The 22406-nt window shown below is 39.9% G+C and overlaps 1 protein-coding gene across 1 annotated transcript; it reads left to right on the forward strand.

Moving 5' to 3' along the window:
* Positions 1-2108: 2108 nt before the first annotated feature.
* LOC148675110 (b(0,+)-type amino acid transporter 1-like) lies at positions 2109-21249 on the forward strand. Its single transcript, XM_088626134.1, has 6 exons — positions 2109-2960; positions 6754-6887; positions 7750-7879; positions 10065-10189; positions 12125-12212; positions 14085-21249. Exons 1-6 carry the CDS (start codon positions 2199-2201, stop codon positions 14313-14315), a joined length of 1470 nt encoding a protein of 489 aa, XP_088482260.1. The 5' UTR covers positions 2109-2198; the 3' UTR covers positions 14316-21249.
* The last annotated feature ends 1157 nt before the right edge of the window (positions 21250-22406 follow it).

Here is a 22406-nt window from a genome sequence, read left to right on the forward strand (position 1 = left end):
TAACTTTAACGTGTAAGGATTCCATTACAAGTTTGCTTAAAGGGGGCAAATAAAACTTTTACAATAAGCAGGAAAATAATTTTACTTTAATAGTTGAATTTTATATTCTTCTGTGATTCAAAAATAATTATTGACAATAATACTGTATAATATGTCTTACAAAATATTATGTCTTTTCTTTACCACACCTACCCACCTTCAAATGCATTTTACATACTACGGTATATACGTTTAAACCACATAATTTACAGCTGAATACAAGCTACTGAAATAAATATGTAACAAACACAAAATAGCAAAAGAAAGGGAAAGAATAATGAGTAACAGATCTCGGAAACACTGTATCAGAAGCCAAACATTGAATTATTTCTTCATATAACATTCTTTTGATCTTCAAACAATTTTATATTGTCTCTTATACACAGCCCCATAGTTTGCTCACCTGCATTTACAACAGGCAGAAGTTTAGCTTTTGGTCACACAAGTCACTGGTCTTCTCACTAACTCTGCCCTCTCTGTCTTTATTAGTTACCAGTCGCTGCACATACTGTATAATACTTATTAGACTTTCTAGATGTTCTCATGAGCTCTTCAATTTCCATCTTCAGTAATTATTCAGTAATTCAAACTACTTAAATCTGTATTGCCCACTTGCAATTTCCACTTTACTAATCACTATTCACATTAACGCCACCAGGCAGTGGGCTATTTAACTAGACTAACTCTGTGTCGTACCATCACAAAATTCATGAAAATTACTTCAACTCAACTCTTTGTTTTTACTCTTCATCTCCAATGACACTACAGTGGAACACTGTAGATTTATATTGTAGCGCTCTCGGGTTCACGTGGGTATGCGCCCTCCCCACTGCCACCTCAGGTCGGCCCCCCTCCACTGGGGACTCGAACCCAGGCCTCAGGCGTCACTCAACAGGGAAATCTCCCGTCACCCCAATGGCTGCAGTCCCTGCTATTCACAGGGAAGGGCGGTGACGTAACTGCGCTGATAAGCCGGCTCGAACAACCTGCAATGGTGACTGTATGTGTTACACTCTCCCCCGCTTAATTCGCTGTCCTCGGCAAAGAGCTATTTCATCCCACTCTGACACCAATGTAGCGCTCTCGGGTTCACGTGGGTATGCGCCCTCGCCTCTGCCACCTCAGGTTGGCCCCCCCATCAATGGGGACTCGAATCCGGGCCTCCAGCATCACTCAACAGGGACCCAGCCAGTTGAGCTAAAGGGAAATCTCCCCTCAGCCCAACAGCTGCGGTCCCTGCTATTCACAGAGAAGGGCGGTGACGTCACCGTGCTGGTAAGCCGACTCGAACAACCTGCAATGGTGGCCGTATGCATTACAATATTTTGGCCAACAGCCATATTGGGGGCGGAGCGGTGGCTCTGTGGCTAGAAGGTTGCCGGTTCAAATCCTGACTGTAGTGTTTACACAAAACCAATGCATAAACCAAATGTAACTGTTGTTTTTCTGGGTCACCTTGATTTGGCATAAACTTTTGAATATTCTTGATCACTGCTTCATAAAATGCTAGCTTTCGTACTACAGTTTTCATCTGTTGTACAGAGGGAGGCAGGGTGTGTGCATGAAAGTCAGGTCCAGTTATCACTTAAAATATATATATATATTTTAACAATAATTACTATCACCAGCTAGACAGTATAGAGAGATGGGGGGGGGGAGTTGAGGGAGGAGGTGTAGGCAGACAAGAGGCTGGAGATGTGGACACAGCAAAATCTTATCTGGTTTATTTTGTAAACTACTCCAGTAACTGCATTAATCTTAGTCATACATTAGTCCTGTTAACTTCCAGCTTACTATTCTGCTTTTAAAATGTAACAAACATCACAACAACTAGATGTAGAACAAATAGTTCTAACCACCAACTATTTAATGTAGCCTTATTCTTAGTCATTAGTTAACTATGAAACACTCTCTAGTCTCCAGAATAAATAATGAAAACACTGTTCTGCATGATTCCCTGAGAAAACAAGAATAGTTAATGGTAATAATAACTTAACAGCAAGCTTCTTGTGAAATGCAGTGAACAAGTCAAATGTAATCATTAACTGATCCAATTGTTATAAGTGTGTCACTCCAGACCTCATATACATTGGTGTTACATTAGTTTACTTTGCAAACAAGATTCCTATTCCTTTAAATTGTGAAGATTAAACAAAGATATGGATACCAACAGAAATAAGCAAGATATGGAAGGTTCTACATCAACCTACACATCTTCAGGGATCAATGACAAGGTGCAGACGTTCAGCCTGAAACGGGAGGTGGGTTTGGTCAGTGCCGTGTCCCTGATAGCGGGCACGATGATCGGATCCGGAATTTTCATGTCCCCCCAGTGGGTGCTGTACAATATCGGAAGTCCAGGAGGAAGCTTGGTGATCTGGGCAGCGTGTGGTGTCCTGGCTATGCTGGGGTCTCTCTGCTATGCAGAGCTGGGGACTGTCATTCGGGAATCAGGAGGGGAGTACATCTATATTCTCCGGACGTCAGGGCCTCTGCCAGCCTTCCTTCTCGCCTTCATCGCCACGTTTGCATTGAGGCCAGCCAGCATTACAGGAATATCCCTGAGCTTTGCAGAGTATGCTGTGGCCCCCTTTTATCAGGGCTGCTACCCACCTCAGCTGGTGGTCAAGAGTGTGGCTGCTGCCTGTATACTGACACTAGCAATTGTGAACTGCCTCAATGTTCGGTTCTCAATGTCCGTCCAAGTCATCTTTACAGTGGCCAAGGTGCTGGCCCTGTTGGTGATCGTGATCGGAGGAGTGCTGCTGCTCTTTAGAGGACACACAGACAGCTTCCACAAGGCATTTGAAGGCACAATAGTTGGCATGAACCCCATAGGAAAGGCTTTTTATCAAGGTCTGTGGTCCTATGATGGGTGGAACAATCTGAATTATGTAATCGAGGAGCTGAAACGCCCTGAGGTGAGCACATTTATGCTTTATGTTAGCAAAAGAAAGCATTATCCATCTGAAATCTGTGCAAAGAAATGTGAATATAACTACTGAGATGTGTGCATTTGCCCTTTTGTGTCAGAATGCATGTATTCATGAAAATGTAATCTATGACAGGTACGAGCAACTCCAGTCCTGAAAGGTCAGATTGTCCTCCATATTTTAATTCCATCACTGACCCTTTGTTACCTAAGTAAATTAAGTATTTGCACAATAAGTGATTTTTATAAGTTGCTAATTGAATTATACCTGCTGGCTTTGGCCGTCATGGACTAAGGTTGCAAATCTGCGCCATAATTTATTGTCACTTAATTCAGCAGTGTGAAGTTAGAAACAATTGCTAGCAACCGAAAGAAACTGTTAGGATAGTGCCTGATTATTTAGTGGTACTGTTGAACTCTTTAAAACTTTAGGAATCAAATCAAATGTAGGATAAAGGAATTCTGCATTTTATTTTATGTATGTATTGGAGGTCTCAAAATTGTGTGTTTGAAGGCATCAGTTGCTATTCTTCATGCGGAACATGTGAGAGATGAGAAGAGATGGTAAAAGTTAGTCTCAACATACTCTTAATGTAAGCAGTTTGAAAGCCCTGCTCAACTGGCTGTGCTAATATCTTAGAACACATCCTCAAGACTCTTCCATTTTTCTAGGATTTAAAATATTTCAAGGCATTCTGGCCGCACCATCCAACCAAACTATCTACACTGTTTTGATACAGACTGGGGTCATCTTTATTATTCATAAGGAAAAGATGAGGTTGAATCATCAGAAAATTCTATTAGGAATAGGTCTGGACCAGTGGCAACGCAATCATTTGTATGGCCTAGAGAATGAAGAGCAGAGGTGAACTCTCATATTTCTGGGACGCTCCAGAGTTAGCTATTACCTCAGAAGAAAGTGGATTATTTACTTTAACCCACTGCTGCCTACACACAAAGAATGAATTGTACCAAAACAATTGCCATCAGCCATATCACCCTGCAACTCACAACTGGCAGCCCACTGAAGCTAAGCAGGTGTGAGCCTGGTCAGTACCTGGATGGGAGACCTCCTGGGAAAAACTAAGGTTGCTGCTGGAGGAGGTGTTAGTGGGGCCAGCAGGGGGCGCTCACCCTGTGGTCCATGTGGGTCCTAATGTCCCAGTATAGTGACAGGGACACTATACTGTAAACAGGTGCCGTCCTTCGGATGAGACGTAAAACCGAGGTCCTGACTCTCTGTGGTCATTAAAAATCCCAGAGCACTTCTAGAAAAGAGTAGGGGTGTAACCCCGCCGTCCTGGCCAAATTTCCCATTAGCCGTTACTAATCATGGCCTCCTAATAATCCCCATCGATGAATTGCTTTCATTACTCTGCTCTCCTCCCCACTGATAGCTGATGTGTGGTGAGCGTTCTGGCGCACTATGGCTGCCGTCGCATCATCCAGGTGGATGCTGCTCATTGGTGGTGGTGGAGGGGAGTCCCCATTACCTGTAAAGTGCTTTGAGTGGAGTGTCCAGAAAAGTGCTATATAAGTGTAAGCAATTATATAAGTGTAAGCAATTATTATTATTATAAAACATGGGTTGATCATACTGTATGATCATGTAGTATGTTTAAATATCTTATTTTCGTAGAAGCTGATGTTGATTTTGTCTTTTTATTTTAACCTGAATGTTAAAGTGCTCTTGGCCACACCCTCTTGACTCAATTAAATCACTAAAACTATTTTATTGTCCACTTAATTTTAACACTAAATCATTTCAATTATGGTCAGTTAAATTAATCAAAAATTCAGTAAATCAGAGGATATGTGAGGTGCTAGTACCATTCAATTCAAAATAAATATGTGCCGATAAAGTAAGACTATCTTTTAGTCTGCTACACGGGAATGGGTCAGGCAATCAACTTGGAAAACTGTGGTCCCAAAATTCTTCTGGTCAAAATATATTTTTCCACGTTCAGCTGTAAACATGACAGACAACAGCGGAACTAGTGAAATACACTACAAAACACCAGAATATTTTCTTTTTAAATTTCACACTGCTTGTATTTGAAAGCAGTTAGGAACACCTCCATCTTTGACAGTCCTGGTCATTCCTGAGACAACCGAAATTTTGAAATATTCTATTTAAAGCAATGGTTGTGTTTTTCACTGTCAAAACGTGTACAGCCAATATACAGTATGAGAAATCCTTTTTCAGGAGCTGTCGTTGCAGTTCCAGTTTCACTGTAATTTCTGGTTATACGGTACCCTAAGGGACTGTATACGTTTCACCAAACTAATGGATACAGTACTTACGGGGCTTCCCTTACATACAGTAAGACTTTTCAAAATAAAATTCATTTATATCACTCTTTTCAAAATGCACTTTTTGAGAATATGTCCTAGATAGTAATAGGATATGAATAGAATTGTATAATATTCTACTTTTTGAGAATATGAGGACAAACTTACCACAATATTTTACTAATACACAGATGCAGTCATATAATTTAAATGCATTCCTGCATAGGGTAAATCTGCGTCTTCTCAGAGCTGTGCTTCTATATTGCTAACTTTTATTTACAGAAAAAGATGCAAATGTCTAAAAATTAACCATTTATTAAATGACAGAATGCTGTGTCACTTCAAGCACTTTATAGGGACTCCTTTATTCACAAACTCCTTTCCATGGCAACCAGCTTAAACAACATTTGAACTTGCATTTGTATTAAAACTGCCAATAACCCTGGAACCCCAAATAATAACACCCACTGTAGGCTATCACTATTAATTCAAAATCCAATGAGTAGCTATTACTTGAACTCATGCATTCCTCAAAAAGATACTTTAGCAACAACTTACTACGCCTAACAACGTACCGTACAACTTATCACATGTTTATTATACTTACTGTATTGTTAAGTACTTATGAAGCTTTAGAATGTAGACAGAGAATTCCTGGATTTCACAAACTTTTACAAAAGTGTACTGTATAACCATCAGACTATTCAATTTATCCGTAAAGTCATGAATTTCTGAGAATGACATCTGTAAGGTTTAGTGTTCTGAACATGATGTCAACTTTTATAAGTATTTCTGTGCTTAGTAGAGAGATGTGGATGAAGACAATTATTGAGGTTAAAGTTAAGTAATCAAAGGGATGGGATAAATGTTTACTCAAAATCAAAATTAAATTGCAACTTAATATGAAGTTATCCTTATATGTATACAGCAGTTTAATAAACATTTAAAAACGTATACTTTTGTATAATCATTCCCAGCTTTACAGAGATAGAGATTATGTAAAAGATCTAAACTCTAAACACACATAAATTATAGACATTTACCAACACTCATGGAAAACAATCAAATGTTCACCTTTTTATAAAAAGTGTAGATGTGTAATTTCCCCTGTCAATTGTTTTCCTTTTCTGCTTTGTAAACAATTGTACTAAAAAGACCCAGCCAAAAACAATTCATATTTTAATATTTTTTAAACGAAGAAAGAAACCAGAAATATCCATTACTGGTTTACAGCCCATCACATCACAATCTATGACAAAATTAGCATTGCCATTAATTAGCATAAGGTCTTATTTAAATGAAAACCTCAACCCACTTGCTAATTGGCATAGTGCTTCATTAAAGATAATCACATTGGATAGATGAAAGACTCCTCTGGTGAACAAAAGCCATCATCAAGTCCCTAAGTAATTTGTAAGTAATGAGTGGACAGGAAATTGGATTCAGTGTGGTGACCTGCACTAACCATTCCTCTTTTGATCTCCTTCCAGGTGAATCTGCCACGAGCTATGATATTAGCCGTCCCCATGGTAACAGTGCTCTACCTGCTGGTAAATGTCAGCTACCTGGCTGCCATGACTCCCAGAGAACTCATGTCTTCCAACGCTGTGGCTGTCACATGGGGGTGAGATGAAATGAAGGGACTTAGAAACCTGTCGGTGATCAGACCAATGTGCTCACTCGAATAGCAAGGGTTTTGCAGAGACATCTGACTTCAAGTCATAGACCAATTTTTATTTTAACCCAAGTAATTCAAAATATTTATTTTCTTACATTCAATCATACATTAGAAATCCAAACAGACTGTACCATTTTCTTTTATCATTTTATGTCCCGTACTTTTGTACCCTAAAAAAATAGAGGTATAAAGCCATCAGTAAACGTCTGCTTTGGGCTGTCCTGTTTGACTAAAGTAACAAGACAAAAAACATACAATTATTACATCTTTATTCACCTTTTTGCCCAAAGAAATTTTTCCAAGTCTTTCCCTTAGTTCTTTGTGACATTCCTCTTTACATAATTCCCTATTTACACATATACTTGAACAGAGTAGAATGAGTCTTTGAGGCTGCCTCTCAGGCGACATCTAGTGGTAGCTTTGCTTTCGCAAGCTGATGAGGTTACATCAGCTTCTCAATGTTTTCTTGTTGCTTTCACATCTCTATTAGTGTATGTTACGACTGTATTGCTGTAATAAAACTTTGTTAGCTTGGGAAAACTGAATGTTCTGTGAATCCTTTTAATTTCCTGCTTACTGTATGTAATGCATGTTTAATATTTATATAATACCTCTCAACTCTGCTTTAAGAGAAGCATAGCAAGACTTATGCCTTAAAAATAAAAACGATCAAGACAGATGTCTGCATGGGACACAATTAAAGCACCAGCATGTTTACATGTATGAGAGAACTGCCATTGTATGAATGTCACTGAGTGTTTGATTAATTTAATAATGAGGACAGAAGTAACTATGTGTTCATTAACAGGACCAAAGTGCTCGGCAGCTGGGCTTGGCTGATGTCAGTGGCTGCTGCGCTGTCTGCTTTTGGATGTCTCAACGGGAGTCTCTTCAGTGGAGGCCGAGTGTGCTTTGTGACAGCAAGAGAAGGACATATGGTAAGGAAATTGTCAAATCAAGAGCTTCTGCACCTTCAAAACCCAACATACAGCCACGAAACACATACAGGATGACCCCTCAACTGGAGCCTTTTTTCCAGATCCATCAAGCATCTACCAGACAGCACAATCATACCGTCGAACATCTAATCACACAGCCTTGTAATCCACAGTTGTCCACAGCTCCCTTAACTGTCCACAGTCATCGTCCGGAACAGGTGCGCATACTGTACACCACCCCTCTGGCCATTACCAGATCCATTCATTTACAAATTGCCACAAATTGGTATTGATTCGTTTTTTTTTTCAAATATAAAACACTTTCTTGCTTGTACAAAAAGCTCAGAAAATGCAATGGGTATTATATCAAATTTACATACGAAAATCTTTCCATAATATTAATATATACTGAGAGGTATCAAAAACATAGCAAATGAGTATATGAACCAGCATCAAATTGTTGCATTTTAAGGTTGTCATAATGTATTATTTGTTAAAACTGTCAGTAGAGTTTTTTTTTTCCTGTAAGATAAGAATAGTTTAGTGAACACTTGCCTTAGGATAAAGCAATATGTATTAACAGATAGAGGACAACAAAATGGAAACACTAATGTAAAGTCACTTCATAGGGTATTGAGCCACCCCAAGTTGGCCAGTACAGCCTGTATGTGCTGTGGTATAAAGTCAACCAGTGTCTGGAATTCTTCATGAGAGATGCAGCACCAGTCTTCCTCAATGAAGTCAATCCACTCACACTTGGTTGATGCAGGTTAAAAACTCAGGTGTTGTTCCAGAATATCCCATTAATACTCAACTGGGTGTCGGATCTTGTAGTGGACCCTATGTGATGAGGTAAGAGCTGGAGAAAACAGGAGGCATGGTATATAGGAAAACACACAGGGGTTTAAAAGTGCACAAAATAATAGTGACAGTTCGTGAGACAGTGAACGGGGGAGACAAAGAATGGCATCCAAATTCAAACAGGTCCTCAGGCAGGTCCTAGGGTGACAGGGCAGGATCCTCCAGACCCCGGGCTCAGGAAGCGGGAGGTGTCGGGGATGAGGCCTTTGCCCTCAGGAGACGGACATAGGGTTTCCTGGTGCTAGGCGGGCCTCGCGACATCCTTACCCTAAAGTTGAGCCCCGAGGACTGGAGGAACTAGACTTTAATAGCAGTACACAAAACAGGGTACACCTGTGGAATATGGCAACAATCATGGGACTAATAACAGGAGTAGTGGAGTGCCCTCTAGGGGAGGAATGTCGGGCGTGACAGACCTGGTAACTGAGAAAGCCATGTCATACTGTATGGATAACATCAGTGTCATGCTTTTCAAACCACAGGGTGACTACACATGCTCTGTGGATGGGGGCATTGTCCATCTTTAGGAAAGAAATGCTGCAACATGGGAGATGTACCACTCAGTAACATTAAGTAGTGATTTGCACTGACTTTTCCTTATAAGGGAAAGAGGGAACACATACCATGCCAGATAAATATGCCCAACAACATTATGGAACTACCAGAACCCTTTACTGTTGGAACCTAACACTCGGGGTGTTGTGCACTCATGCGTTTGTTGAGAATATGGTGAAGGAAGACTGATCTGACCCTACCCCATTTCTCTACTGCTCAGTAGTCAATTGCCTTTGCTCTCAGCGCCACTGGATTCGCAATCATGCCAGGTGATATGTGAGGTTTATTCCCTGCAGCCTTACTATGATATCCCACTCACCCTGTGGAGTTCTTGGAGTTTCTGATTAAATTGGCACCCCAGATTGACATTTGCAGCCCATTTATCTGTATTTGAACACCTGTATTGCCTTGTTCATGAACATCATGGCCTTGGAGTGTGGACTTCCACCCACTGTTACCCTTTTCTGATGATCTCTTTCTCTTGGAGTTGGACATCTCCTTAGACACCGCTGCTTGTGAAATATCAGCAAGTCTTGGGTACTCCTATAATTATAGGTAACTGGACCTCTCCAGTGCTTTTCTACACAATCCTAAGCATGTTAGTACGTCATTTGCTTAATTAACGCATCTACTTGTGTGACAGCGCTTGATTTCAACATACTTGTTGTCACTCATTTACCCAGGTTTTTTCTGTCAACTACCTGTATGATCTGTACGAGCTTGCTGTTCCTCCATGGTAACTCAGCTGCTCTGTTTTGCTTTTGCTCAGCCGGACATCCTGGCGATGGCTCACGCCCGACGCCTGACTCCTTCCCCTGCTATCATTTTTAACACGGTGATAGCATTAGTGGTGCTGATACCTGGAGATTTTCAGAGCATCGTTAACTATACCAGGTACAAACACAGTTCTCCTGGGGTGCCCTCGACCTCATCCCAACAGATATGAGATCACACCAACATTGAGTGTTGTATACTCTCGAGGCATTTTGTTTATAAAACGTTTTCTTATGTTTTTTTTGCTCAATTTTACTCTTTGCGCTTCATGATTTTCCTGCATTATCTTTTGAATCATCACAAAAGTTTTTGTTGCTGATATATTTATTTGCACAGTTTTACAGGTAATTGTAACTAAGTGTAAATATGAAGAGGTACAAAAAAGGTTGTCAACGTGCCAAACATAATGCAGTGTAATACAAGGTACAAATTTAAAAAGAAAATTGTTCAGAATCATACATTCAAAGGTTACAGTAAACATAAAACTACAAGAAGATGCTTCTTTAGCAGATGTCAGGCACAGGAGATAAATTGTTAGGATCAAAGAACAGGCATTGGAACACTGGAAACACATATGCAATTTAAAAAGATTAGGCCTCTGAAGACACTAAAATGTGTTCTGAGATAAAGAGTAGTGGCTAGTATCACAGGATAGCTGGTAAGACAGAGAGAATATAGAAAATATAGTACATGATGGAAAATAAGGAGTGACTGGACTGGAAGTAGGAGACAACAGAGTGATGGAAAAAGCCAACAACTAGTAAAATGTAATAACAGGCAAACATAGTGGGACTCTTCATTTAGGAAGACGTTTACCAAATACATATAATTTAATATACACTTTTAGTTAAACTAGTGTTAATTAGCGGAGCCACGGTAGCTCAGACGACAAGAGAGGCTAGCTCCTGACTGGAAAGTACTGGGTTCAATCCCAGGTAGGGGCAAGCAATGTAGCTTGCTCTAATTTCTTCCAGATGGCTCCCAGGTCCACCAAGCCTGCTTTCCAAATGAGTAGCAGGGGTTAATCCCTCCAGGGCTAATAGGCTGGCTGGAGTGTAATGCCCACATCACCTCCACCTCCAGTGTTGGATGGCCAAAAATGGTGGCCCTTGCACCCCATTCCCCATGGGCCTTTATGGCCTGAAAAGGTGACCTACCGATTGTTAATTATCGGATCTTTTCTTAAATTTATACTGAACATTATTGAATTTATTCCAGCGAGAGTAAAGATTTTACTTCCATCCATCCATCAATTTTCAAAGGGCACAGGGTAGGATACACCCCGGACAGAACGCAAGTCCATCGTAGGGCAGATAGACACAAACACACTCACACCAGCACCAGTCTTCCTAGAAGCTGATCTACCTACATGTACTGTATGTCTTTGGAATTGTGGGAGGAAACTGGAGCACCCAGCAAAAACAGGGAGAACAAACTCCATGCAGAATTTACCCCTGGTCTGGGATTGAACTCAGGGCTCCATCTGTACAAGGCAGTAATGTTGACCACTGCGCCACTAGGCCACCCCAAGAGTCTATTTGAATTGTACAAATTTCATGGCATTCACAATATTTGAAAACATATTTGTGATAAGTGTGGTTTAATAAACAACATCTATTCAACCCAATTATTTTGTGAATGACAAGGAAACAAGGCAGTTCTTTCTGTATATAGATTTTAACTGGTACCTTAAAAGGAAAGTAATTATTTTACTTTCAGATGTTATTTTGAAGATTTTCTTTTTGGTTCTGATTAGCCACTTGATTGTATTCTATTGACATTAACTTTGCGTGAATTTGGTGTTGTATCTGAAAGGAGTGTGGAGCTGGGATTAGGGCTTTGGATTTACTGTAAGGTTGTTATTTTAAATCCTGGGCCCTGTTGTTGGAAACTTGAGCAACGTGCTTTACTCAGATTGTATCCTTAAAATACACAACTGAATAAAGAGATACAAAATGTGAATTGATTTGGATAAAAGCGGCAGACACGCATGCATATAAATGGTTAAAAATAAATCTGTAAATTACAGCTAATTTTTCACCGCTGTAATTACAGCTTCATGGGCTGGATCTTTAATGGGACAACACTGGCCGGACTTCTGTATTTAAAGATTAAAAAACAGAACATCCACAGTACTTACAAGGTGAGATAACAGAGGAAAGTTCCTATCATTTTTTCTTAACTGCATAATAATCATAAAATATTGCATTTGAAATACAGTATCTCTTGCATATTATTTGTTGTAAAGGAGCGAGTAGAAAATAAATCCAGGCAGAAAAGTAAAAAGAAAAGAAAAAACAGGTGTGTAGGAGAATGGAAAAGAGAGCAGAAAAATAAGGCAAAAGGGTAAAGAGATAAAAAGGCAGTGTGAGAAAGGGAAGGGGAAATGTGAACAGAGAGTCTAAAAAGAATGTAAATCTCCGAGGCAAATTCCAGTGGAAGTGCAGAATTCTCACATTCCCTTTCTTTCGCCCACTATCCATTTGCCACTTATTACTGCTCTCTAACACATGGAGGCAAGCCCTGCTTGTTCCCCTGCGGCTCTGATACTGACTCAGTTCCCCTCTTGAACCACAACTGTGGAAAATGTCATTAACAGTTTTTGCTTGAGGGAATAGCGTCATCGCTCTGAGATCACTTGTAATTTAGTAGAGAAAGTAGGTTATTCATTCCTATTATAATTTAATTGTAAATGTGGCATTTTATACATATTTATGAATTGTACCTAAGGGACATATCTGTTTTGATGCCTCAAAAGCCTTTATTTCTTTATTTTCCAGGAGTACTATTACAATACAATATTTTCACACATATCCAGTGTTTATTTGATTACCATAACATTCAATTAACATGGTAATAGTATCTTTTGTGTACTTTTGAACTTTCCAGGTTTTTGTACTTTTTATTACAAGGTACATTGTTTAAAGTTTACCTCTAAAATGAGTTCCCAAAAATGAACAGGACTCATCCTTTAAAAGAACTATGACCTACAGAGAGCTAACTGATAATGTGCAGTCCACAGGTTCAGTTAAGTGGCTCAATGAATAAGACACTAATCTGAACCTAAGAGAGGATGGCCACTCTTACTCTATCATGATGTTATGTTACTGGAGTGAATTAAAACTGATTCCAGATGGGCTTACATCCCACTGCACTGTTATTCAAGAATAAACAAGTAAGCACGTAGTAATATAAATTCTTAGTTTAAAGGCAAAATTCCTATTGTAAAGTGCTGAAATCAACAGAGAAGCAATACAGAATTCTTGCCTGTGGTGAAACTAACACAGATGTATGTTAGAAAAGAATTTCATAGTTCTAGTTCACGGCAACAGAATGCACATTCATTAAAGGTTCCATATTGTACTGTGACATAGAAAAAAGTGATATTCTATCACTAGTAAAATTTTTTAGTTGTTGAATTCAGAAAAGATAAAGTCATTTCCTTCTGGCATCAGACTGGCAAGACAAGAACATATACAAGTAAATGGTATAGCCATGAAAAAGACAGTACTGAGATGACAGGAGCATCAAAAGAGAAAACTATGATCAGAAATAACACCACACGTCCTCACGTCACGGCCAGGTCAATCCCATTTCTATCAATAAACCTCATTTACATCAATTGCGTAATTATAATAAATTCAATTAGTGGAGCACAAATGCAGAAAGCTAATTAGATAGATAAGACTTTATCTATTAATAATGAATGTAATTATGTGAAGGAATTCAGCTTTAGAACATTACATCACTATCTTAATATTACTGAAACAGTGGCACAGTATAGACACCTATTAGGTTTTGCGTGGACGTGCATTTAAAGTAGGTAAGTATTGATGTCTGATGCCTTGACTATGGAAAAAATTACCCCAAAGATAAGAAGTAGGTACAAAGCAAAACAGTATACGTTTTGAACCCTGAACAATACCGGAATTGTCTAATTGTCTCTCAGTACTCTGAAAGGATATACTGAGAGGATACAACACTTGCCTCTAATGTGTTTTCTAATTGTTTGCAGGTCCCATTTATCATTCCAGTCGTGATGTTAATTGCTGCAGTCCTTCTGGTCTTGGCCCCAATCGTTGACAATCCTCAGATTGAATACCTGTATGTCAGCCTTTTCATTATTGTTGGTATTCTCATCTATATTCCTTTTATACACTTCAAGCTTTTTCCAGGAGTTTTTAATAAAGCAACTGTGGTTTTACAGCTTTTCCTTGAAGTTGCCCCTGTTGACAAAAATATATAGTAGATGTTGCTGTACTACAGTTCATCAACAGGCCAGTCAGATATGTAACACCACTCCATGACCTCCTGAGATAATATATGGACAGTCTGCTCCTCACATTTCTGACAAACCTGTAGCAGGGATTCTAGTAAACCTGAGGAGTTAGGTGTCTCTTCATTTTACAGGTGTAGGGTCCTCCACCAAATTAGCTACTCTGGAACCAGGAACCAGGAAGTTCCCTGAAATAGGCCGTGGGGAGCATTGACCTGTTCATAGACTATAAAAATCATATTGATTAATCATTAGGAGACTGACAGTCTGACCCAACATCCTAGAGTTGAAACAGAGAAATGGATGTTAAGTCCAATATAGTACCTGCTTATGGTCTACGTATGGATAGCTGAAGCTGATGTTTCTCAGAAGTGTCCAGTTTCTGTGCTTATCAATGTCTAAACTCTGGGGTAAGGTTTAGGGCAAGGCAGGCGACCTTGTCTTGAGACAGAGAGACCGCCTCAGTCAGTTGTGCAGCTGGAGTCTGGTATAAATTCTGGGCATCAGGAAGTATTTTGTTGGGAAGTCATCCTGTAGTTGAAGGGGTTTGACCTATTGAACAGAAGCTGTTTTTGCAAGCATGTTACTGTGAGGAGCCATGAGGTGAACTGTGAACCATCATCACTATAACTCCTATAAAATAAGATGATTTGAGATGACACTGCAGCATGGCCAAACTGGATGATACTGAGCATCCAGGTGGATAGGGTACAATTTTAGCAATGGATGATGTGATGAGGTCAAAACGAGTGCTGTGTTAGTTGTTTACATTCCCTTCCGGGATGGTTACAAAGCCCTCCCCTGACCTTTTTTCAGCAAATCTTTTAAAAAGTCCAATCCACACAAGGCTCCTGGCCCTGATGCTATCCCTGGCCGTGTTCTGAAGGCATGTGCAGACCAGCTGGCAGATGTCTTCTCAGACATATTCAATCTTTCTCTAGCTCAGTCTATAGTTCCTTCCTGCTTTAAGAAAACCACCATCGTCTCTGTCCCTAAGAAACCCAGAGTCAGCTGCACTCACATCAGTTATCATGAAGTGCTTCGAGCAGTTGGTCAAAGCACACATCACCTCCTCACTGCCTGACACCCTAGACCCACTGCCATTATCACCAGAACAGGTCAACAGAGGATGTTATTGCCACTGCCATCCATACTGCCCTCTCACACCTGGATAAGAAAGGAACATATGTGAGAATGCTGTTTGTTGATTACAGCTCAGCATTTAATAGTGCCCTCAAAGCTTGTCATCAAGCTCCAGGATCTGGGACTGAACACCTCCCTATGTAATTAGATCCTGGACTTCTTGACAGAATGTCCGCAGGTGGTGAAGGTGGGCACCAACATAACCTCTACCCTGACTCTAAACACTGGAGCCCCCCAAGTCTGTGTGCTAAGCCATGTCCTCTACTCCTTATTTACCCATGATTGTGCCACCAGACATAACTCAAACTCCATCATTAAGTTTGTGGATGATACAAAAGTCATCGGCCTGATCACAGATGGTGAAGAGTCTACTTATAGGGAGGAGGTTGAAACCCTGGCAGCATGGTGCCAGGAGAACAACCTCTTGCTGAACATCAGTAAGACTAAGTAGATGATTGTGGATTACAGGAAACTCCAGGGAGGAGATCACACACCTATTTACATTAATGGGACTCCAGTGGAGAGGGTCAGCAGTTTTAAGTTCCTGGGAGGACTTAACCTGGACTCACCACACCAACATCGTGGTCAAAACAGCACGGCAGCACCCATTCTTTCTCCTAAGGCTAAAGAAGTTTGGCATGCCATTACATATCCAGGCCAGCTTCTACAGGTGCACTTTTGAGAGTATCCTGACTGGTTGCATCACTGCCTGGTATGGGAACTGCTCTGCCCGGGATTGCAAAGTACTGCAGAGGGTGGTGAAGTCAGCGCAGCTCATTTCCAGCTGTAAGCTACCAAACATCCAGGATATCCACTCAGCTAGATATCAAGAAGGCCAGGTCCATTCTCAAGTACCCCAGTCATCTCAGTCAAAAACTGTTTTCTCTCCTACCGTCCGTTAAACGGTACCGAAGCATTCGGTCAAAGTCCAACAGATTACGGAACAGCTTCTACTTCCAGGCAATAAGACTGCTAAATAGCCAAGCTGCAGTTTCTTCAGCAAATCACCTGTAATGGCTATATAGACATACAGTTTTCATTATATTTGGCATACTGTACTACTTGGACATAATGTATTGCATACACCCTGGACATTAGAGAGAGCATTTCCAATTAGATTCACACACTCCCCCAAATGGTGTAATGTAGTCACCACTGTGAGTAATGAAAGAAGTGATGTAAGGAGTGGACTGCCCCTATATTCCTATGGAGAGGGTTCCTGACTGGCATATTGACTGTCCTATTGATTGATGGCTAGTCTACTAAATGAAAAAGAGAAGAGCCTGGTCGCTATATATATTAATTAACAATATTTGGCAGGGAAGCATTTTTTCATATAGATCTGCCATACTGCCACACGGTGGTTTTTCGTATAGATCACTGATGTACTAGAACACTCATGTTCCAAAAGGAGTATTTGTGAAGGTTTTGGGATATATTTTACTATTGAAGTGGAAATCTAATAAGTAAATTGATTCTTAAAATGTAGAGAGTTTTGCAAAAAATATATTGGTGCTTTTAGATAATATATTTCAAGGATGTAATTGCTGTGCTACAGTACGTGCAGAATTTTAGAAAACAGTGCGTCAACAAAGTACACTGTTTAGGTTACTTTAGAAGACAATGTACCAAAACAATATATGCTGTCTGGGTCGTTAGAATTAGCCGAAAGTAACTGATTAGCTTTGAATAACAAATCTAGTGCTTCTTCTCTCGCTCTATGATGTAATCTGTTTTGTCTTAGGGAAAGGGGAAGTTTTAGAAGGGACAAAGCGCTGAGCTTTTTTACAGCGCAACGTCTTATAAAAACCCTGTACTGCTTGTAACAAATTGAGTCTCTGGTTGCACTTTGCGAAGTGGCAGCAGGGCTCCCAATATTGCAATATTGAAATAAAGACCTTACTCAGGTGAGAACTCTCTCTTGTGGCTTCCTTGATAGTTATATTTCCATGACAATTTGGGGGCTCGTCCGGGATCACAAACCTGAACGCGAACGGCTGCTGAAACTTCATCCGGACCCGGACAATTTTAGCAAAATTGGACGAACCTCGGAGGATAAATTGTTTATCCTTCCAGAGACGCGTCTGGAGAATTGACAGCTGTCTGACGTCAGTAAGTGATCCTTAAAAATTAATAGTTTGAGAAGCGAGCCACAGGGGTGTTCTCACGCGGGTTTGATGAGTCTGGGACTCATATAAAGAACTTATCTTAACACAGACGTGTGGTTTTTGCTCTGCGGAGTAGTTAATGTGATAAGGTTCTAAGTAAGGCACCGATCGGTAAAAATGGGAAATTAAAATTCAAAGACGAAAATGGGACCGAGCAGTCCAGCAAAAGTACATGTATGACAAATTCAGAGAAACAATTATAGCCTGGGTTAGAGTAAAAAAAATGTTTTATGTTCATGAACTGTAAAGCTAGGGTAATAGGTGTAAGGGAACTTGCACATAATTTATATATGATAATTAGGGGCCCATAACTATGAAGGATCTTTGTAAGTGAATCAGAATGAACAGAGGAAAGTTGAATTAGGAAAAAGAAGTTTCCTGAAGAAGGGGAAACTTAGAAGAGAAGGAGAAGAAAGGAAAGAAAGTGAATTGGAAAACTTATGTAATGGAAAGAGGAATCACAGAAATAATGGGAAGCTTAAAAAAAGACTAGTCTTGAAACTAAAGAACAGCAAGCTGCAGCTAAAGTCATGGCCATGCCTTCTAAAAAGGAAAAGTCTCCACCGAAATTAGAAAGCGGTCCGGAGCCAAAGCCTTTTCACTTGTTCGTGAAATGCCAATGTGCACTTTTCCAGGTCCAGAAGGAACTCCAGCATATGTACATTGACATTGGTCTCCTAGTGAATAATTTGCATTAGTTAAGTCTTTTCCTAAATTGCCTGATGACCGTAAAGAATTTAGAAGAAAGGCAAGCCTTGTTCTTGATTGTCTTAAGCCTAATTACAGTGACATAACCTTGTTGCTAGATCATATTGTTCCTAAAGGTCTACAACGTCCTCTAAAAAGGAGGAGGCAGATTGGCGGATACGTGACCCAAATGATGAAGAAGTATCTATCTAAATTAAACCACACGGACATGGAGAGGAAAAGTTAGGCGGCCGCTTCTAAAAAGAGGTAAGGACTCCTCTTTTCTAAAAAGTCTCTTGTCCTCTCCATGTTGCTGTGGTGGGTTCAGGGTTTTCCTGAAGCTGAAGCGAGTACAACAGAAAAATGAGTTAATGGTGTATGTGTTTTTAGATGCCTGTTTTGTGAAGGTGGGGTAGAAAAAGAGGGATTGCTGAAGGAATAGCGTCTCTTGCCCTGCCCGTGCGAAAAAATCCAGGTGTTGCATCCTGGTACACGACTGCAGTACGGCTGAAGGTAGTAACTAGAACTGTACTCGCAGAAGAGCCGAGGGTGGTAACTCGATTCAACTGTGTGTTTAAAGCCAGGATTTGGAACCTGGTCCGTGTTCCCGAATTGTGATAGTTCGTCAGTTTGTCTCGACTGGGGGATTCCGCGGGGCGCGTGGGAGACGTGAAAATGGTTTGGTGTGAAGAAAAAAAAGTTTGATTAATCCAAAGTGAAACTTAAAAGAAATATTGACTGTCAGACGGAATTTAGGCTGAACAGGAATGTAGAAAAGTGTATGAACATTTGGATAAAAATAAACAATAGTTAGAGGAATATTTGAGAATTCAACAGAATATCATAGATGAGACGCAAAAATCTCTGATGGAAAAGCTAAAAGCAATGGCTGAACGAAACGAAGTTATATATGCAGAAAAAGAAACAGCAAAAGAAGAAATAGAACGCCTTAAGAGAGAATCTGGGAGAAGGGTGGGAATTAGTGTGGAGATTTTTGAAAGAGCATTACCCACCGAAAACTGATTAGAGAAAAGTAACAGCATGTCAGCAGAAGGAAGTGAGGATGTTTCAGATTTTACAGAAAGGTTTATAGCTTTATGGATAGTATACTCGGGGTTGGCCGATGAAAAGGAAGTGAATGAAGATACTTCCACAGTAATAAAACAAATTTACTTGAGTGTGTTAAAACCTGATGTTGCCAAGAATGTACAACTATGCTTTCCTGATATTACGGACAGCGGAGACAGATTTGATTTAATAACTCGCGAAGCATGCATGCAGAAGTGCGAGAGCTGCAAATGGGAGGTAAAAAGACTCCCAAGGAGGAGAAAAGGGAGCCGCCAGTTTGTCGAAATTATTGTGCGACTTTAATGTTATACCGAGATATAAAACCCCAAAGACAAAAGTACTAATAAGCTGGTGTGCAGTTACTAAAAAAAAGGTGTTTTTTGGAGAAATTGTAAGAAAGAGGCTTGATTTCACAATTAAAGAACATGTCAGAAGCTGAAACGAGAGCCGTGTGTGAACAGTTTTAATCTAGTAAACCCCTCTGTAGCCTTCCTAAATTTATCTCAGGATTTAAATAAAAGTGAAATAATCTTACAGTGTGCAGTAACTGGGGGACACAGGAGCACAGCTGTCCTGTTTTTAGACTAAAACAGCATAAAGATGTGATATAACGTTTTCTAACGGGTAACAGGAGGCTACAGGAGAAGGGGTGCAAGGGTTGTGTTTAAAGCAAATATAAGCTGTCACAGTCTGCTTGGGAAAAGATGTACAGTTTCAACTACTGATGTGGGTGGGGGACACCCCAGACCTAATTTAGGCCCAGAATGCAGCATGTTATAAGGAATTACTGCATGAAATAGCATTTATGTAAACTAACTCAACAGAGTTATGTGATGTTGTGATTGTTTTACCTAATGAGGGAATCCATAAGGCCGGGCTACTCCAAGTATTGGATCATTTTCAAGAATAAAAAGGAGGGAATTGAAGTGGAAATCTAATAAGTAAATTGATTCTTAAAATGTAGAGAGCTTTGCAAAAAATATATTGGTGCTTTTAGATAATATATTTCAAGGATGTAATTGCTGTGCTACAGTACGTGCAGAATTTTAGAAAACAGTGCGTCAACAAAGTACACTGTTTAGGTTACTTTAGAAGACAATGTACCAAAACAATATATGCTGTCTGGGTCGTTAGAATTAGCCGAAAGTAACTGATTAGCTTTGAATAACAAATCTAGTGCTTCTTCTCTCGCTCTATGATGTAATCTGTTTTGTCTTAGGGAAAGGGGAAGTTTTAGAAGGGACAAAGCGCTGAGCTTTTTTACAGCACAACGTCTTATAAAAACCCTGTACTGCTTGTAACAAATTGAGTCTCTGGTTGCACTTTGCGAAGTGGCAGCAGGGCTCCCAATATTGCAATATTGAAATAAAGACCTTACTCAGGTGAGAACTCTCTCTTGTGGCTTCCTTGATAGTTATATTTCCATGACACTATCAAAATCATGTCACTGCTGTTTGGGGAAGGGCTTTAAGGGGTCTTCAAAAATGTAAAGGAGCTAAGTCTGCATCTGTTTTGATCTGAAAGGGTTTTCAGGTTAGTCTTGACTAACCAGTCTTGATTCAGAATATTATATTGAGAAAATAAATTTATAGGGGTTTGAAATTAATCTGAATTTCAGTCTTAATCAGGCACATTGAAGTAACCCCTCTGTGAATATCACTCTCTTGTTGTTTGTTGTTATTTTGTATATCTTTCATAACTCTGTATGGATATTGTGACAAAAGGTTTAAAATGTATGAATCATTTTTATTATAAAACTTTATTTTTAAATCTATTTTTCTATATTTGTATAATCTGTCCCATAATAATTCTGATTTTTAATTAAAAAAGTTATTTAATCCTATGTTCTTCTCTTTATTGACTCGTTACAAAGTTACAAAGCAGTATATACATGTTTCATCTTTATTCACTTACTATTCCTTATTGTCCTCCATAAGCCAGAAGTTAACTAATAAGTGGTCTCAACACACTCTCTGGCAGGTTGAGCAGGTGCTGTGCTACGCAGTCTGGTCATGCTGAGATCTCTTTGAGTCTCTTACTTTGCTTCAATGTACCGATCTCTTTGGACCTCTCTTTTCCACTTACTGTACATGGAAAGGACATGGAAAAACATGTAAACGACATGCATACTGTATACTACGTCTGCCTGATTCAGTCAAGAGGCATAATCTCCCACTCGATACCGTCAATGCATTTTTTCATGATTTCTTTCACCACTTCTTCATAACTTCTTCTGTCCTCCTCTGGTGTATTTGCATTGGCTAATTTGGGAGAAGAGACACTTCTAAAGGAGCCTAGAGTATTGCATCTGGATGACATGACCTACAAAATGGGACTGACGATGGATGAACATCACAATGTTTATGATGCCTGCTTGGAAGACAACATTGATATTTGTTTGTCAGTTTACCTAAGGGATACATAAAACATTCCATAACAGTGTTTAAAGAGGGATATGATCCTTGCACTTTTGAATATCTCCTATATGTTGTCTTTGTTTCAGCCCTGTACAGTAAAGTAGGAATGAGGACTGCATTGTAGACCATAAGTTTGGTTTCACACTGAGGGTATTTGAAGTTGTATTGATCTTTAAATACCCTCTTCCTCAGGGTGTGACATAATGCAGGGGTGTGTTCGGTGTGGAGACGGAGCCCTGGATTAAGGGCAGTGTTTTGCCTTAGCAACCACAGCAGCCCTGGCTAATTAAGGACGAGCCACAACTGTGGGAGCCCTTTAAAACCCACTGAACTCCTCCCCAGAGGGACGAAAATCTTCCAGCGACAGTCCAGGAAGGGAACTGTGACAAGAGCGTTTGAGGCTGCATTTTTCCTTCATTTTCTTTTCTTTTTCTTTTCCCCTGTCCCGCTGTCCCGCTGTGTACTGTATCACCCAATCTAGAGAGTGCACTACATTCTTCATGGATTCATCTTCTGAATGTTAATTGTAAGTTCTTATGTGTCTCAGGAAATACTGTATGTTGACAGCTGTTTGGAGA

Source organism: Lepisosteus platostomus, chromosome 3, assembly GCF_059453375.1.
Source record: "Lepisosteus platostomus isolate fLepPlt1 chromosome 3, fLepPlt1.hap1, whole genome shotgun sequence".
In the NCBI taxonomy this organism is placed as follows: Eukaryota; Metazoa; Chordata; class Actinopteri; order Semionotiformes; family Lepisosteidae; genus Lepisosteus; species Lepisosteus platostomus.

Coding starts and splice junctions, on each gene's coding strand:
- LOC148675110 (XM_088626134.1), top strand. CDS start 2,199: ATGGATACCAACAGAAATAAGCAAGATATGGAAGGTTCTACATCAACC. Junction 6,888..7,749: donor GCTGTGGCTGTCACATGGGG/GTGAGATGAAAT, acceptor GTTCATTAACAG/GACCAAAGTGCTCGGCAGCT. Junction 12,213..14,084: donor ACATCCACAGTACTTACAAG/GTGAGATAACAG, acceptor AATTGTTTGCAG/GTCCCATTTATCATTCCAGT.